Here is a 2830-nt window from a genome sequence, read left to right on the forward strand (position 1 = left end):
TCAATTACAGAGCAACAATGACAAAATAACATTACAATATTGAATACTAGGCTATTGTCCATCTATCACTAACAAGCAATACATTCAAGATAAATGGCTTGATTACATATAGGCTATAATGCACATTCTTCCATCTAATTGATGTTTTATACAGGGAGATGGAAGCTTACAGAAGATATATGTGGCAAGTTTTGGCTACTATTCACAAAATTATATATTTTTCGTTGCCACTAGCACAGTTTACTGTTTTGACAATAAAACTACCTAAATAGGTATAACGTTCCTTCCACAATTTCCATACCTGTTCATGTCTTAATAAAATAGATTTTTAGAACACAGACTGCCTCCTGGTGGTAGTCTTGGGAGAGGCTTGGAAAGTATCCATTGTGCTTGTGTGTTTGTGATAATACTAGATGGATGAATCAGTAAGCCGACCTATATATTAAGCAAAATATCATGCAAAATAATCTATGCTTTGTTTGAAGGGCTGCAGGTAGTGACTGCCTTTCACCACTGAGGAAGGGCACTATCTGTGTATGTGTTGGCAATGATGGCAGACATACTAGAGCTGCGGACAGACGGGAACTCTCTCCTGAAGGCGGTGTGGCTCCGACGCCTGCGGCTCACCAGGCTCCTGCTGGATGGGGGTGCCTACATCAATGAGAGCAACGAGCGAGGAGAGACACCGCTCATGGTGGCCTGCATGTCCAAACACAGCGACCCGCAGAGCGTCAGTAAGGCAAAGCTGGTTAAGTACCTACTGGACAACAAGGCTGATCCCAACATCCAGGATAAAGCAGGCCGGACAGCCCTGATGCACGCCTGCAGCCAGAGGGCGGGACATGAGGTGGTGTCCCACCTGTTGACCAATGGGGCAGACCCAAGTCTGGAAGACAGGAGTGGGGCCTCTGCTCTGGTCTATGCCATTAACGAAGATGATAAGGAGACCCTAAAGGGTCTCCTAGACGCATGTAAAGCCAAGGGCAAAGAGGTCATCATTATCACCACAGACAAGTCACCCTCTGGCACCAAAACCACCAAGCAGTACCTGAATGCCCCCCCTTCCACAGAGCTAGAGGATAAGTGCTCCGCTGCATTCTGCACCACTCCCTCTGACATTGAGCTCAACACCTCCTCATCACCTAACTCAGCCGAGCAGCACAACACTATCTTCAGTTTCCAGACAAAGTTGAAAACATCGTCCAGCACAGCAGCAAAGCTTCCCAATGGGCCAACTTCTCCCACGCGGCGACCAGCCAACCCCAAGCGTGCTCGTTTACCCCAGCTGAAACGTCTGCAGTCGGAGCCCTGGGGGCTGATCGCTCCCTCTGTCCTCGCTCCAGCTGCGGCCCACGAGGAGAGTAAAAGAACCACCTCTGATGAGGACGTTGTCACAGGCATCAATGGACTTTCTCTGTCCAAGAGATCGACTCTGTCTCGACAAAACAGTGTGGATGGCAAGGATGTGTTGTTTCCACAAATTTCATCCTCATTATCTGTCCCTCCAACTTCCAAATCAGCATATGAGAGGAGTCTGTGTCAGCAGCACCTGCCCCTAGCCAGGCGTAGCACAGTCCCTGCAGAGCAGGACAGTAGCAGTAACACTGGGCCAGCCAGTTTGAGAGACACAGTCTACAGGAGATGGCTGGGCACTGACCACTATGACTCAGACTTCCAGCTGTACTCAGACTGTGGCATGCTGGACTCTCCTAAGGTTCCTCTAGAAAGGAAGAAACTCAACGGGTCTCCAATAGCCATTCTGACCAACTCCAGGGAGTCCATAGACATCAACAACAGCACGTCATCTCCCAGCACAGCACGACGGTGCGCACCAGGCCTCCTGGAGAGGCGAGGCTCAGGGACTCTGCTGCTGGACTACATTTCCCATACCCGGCCTGGCCATCTACCCCCCCTGAACTTCAACCCCAACCCTCCTATACCTGACATTGGAACCAGCAGCAAGCCCTCATCCCCTCTTGCCTCAGGTTTCAGATCAATAGCTCCAGTAGCAGCAAACTCACCAAATAGAGGCCAGCTCAAATCAAAGAAGAAACTTGTAAGGAGGCACTCTATGCAAGTGGAGCAAATGAAACAACTCTCTGCTTTTGAGGAGCTGTAGTGGGACTCATTGTTTGTAGATGTAGCAATGTTCACCACATAAAAAAAACTTGTAACTTTTCTAAAGAAAATGTCCTGATTTTGTAGATTTTTTTTATTTCAACCTTTCCTCTTAGAAAAACAGTGGAACAAGAATATAACTTGCTTATACAGTTGTAAATGTTATTAATGCTCTTAGAATATCAGCACCACCTATTCAACATTACAGGTTAGACACTAGCAACATCTCAAGGTAACAACTGATGGCTGAGAGATTCAAAAGCATTACATTTCTAGACATTTAAAAATCACAAAAACTATTTGAATGTAACCATATGAATAACAATTATTTGCTGGGCCAATTATCGGAAAAGAAGGTGGATCAAAAAGTTATTTATAAGTCCCAATGCAACCAAAAGGTGTTTTGTTTTAGTGCCGTTGGTTTCCTGCCCAATATGAAAGGCTAAGAAAACATTCAAATCCTATGACTTATATGCCTTAAGTACAATTAAAGAGATTATGGAAATCAGCACTTCATTATCGTAAATTCTAAATTGCCCAAGAGAAAAATAAAATGTTGTTTCTCCAAATGTTTTGTAGATATAGCAGGGCATGTATTTTCATACATTAGTTCCATGACAAAACCACACAAATTCAGCAAAAAAAGCAACTGCGTTTATTTTCAGCAAACTCAACATGTGTAAATATTTGTATGAACATAACAAGATTCAAC

The 2830-nt window shown here is 45.0% G+C and overlaps 1 protein-coding gene across 1 annotated transcript; it reads left to right on the plus strand.

Annotated features, from left to right (window-relative positions):
- The first annotated feature begins 547 nt into the window (after positions 1–547).
- On the plus strand, positions 548–2234 carry LOC112245116 (ankyrin repeat domain-containing protein 34C-like). Its single transcript, XM_024413093.1, has one exon. The coding sequence runs from the start codon at positions 548–550 to the stop codon at positions 2117–2119; it is 1572 nt and encodes a 523-aa protein (XP_024268861.1). The 3' UTR covers positions 2120–2234.
- Positions 2235–2830: the final 596 nt, after the last annotated feature.

This window comes from Oncorhynchus tshawytscha, linkage group LG06, assembly GCF_018296145.1.
Source record: "Oncorhynchus tshawytscha isolate Ot180627B linkage group LG06, Otsh_v2.0, whole genome shotgun sequence".
Classification (NCBI taxonomy): Eukaryota; Metazoa; Chordata; class Actinopteri; order Salmoniformes; family Salmonidae; genus Oncorhynchus; species Oncorhynchus tshawytscha.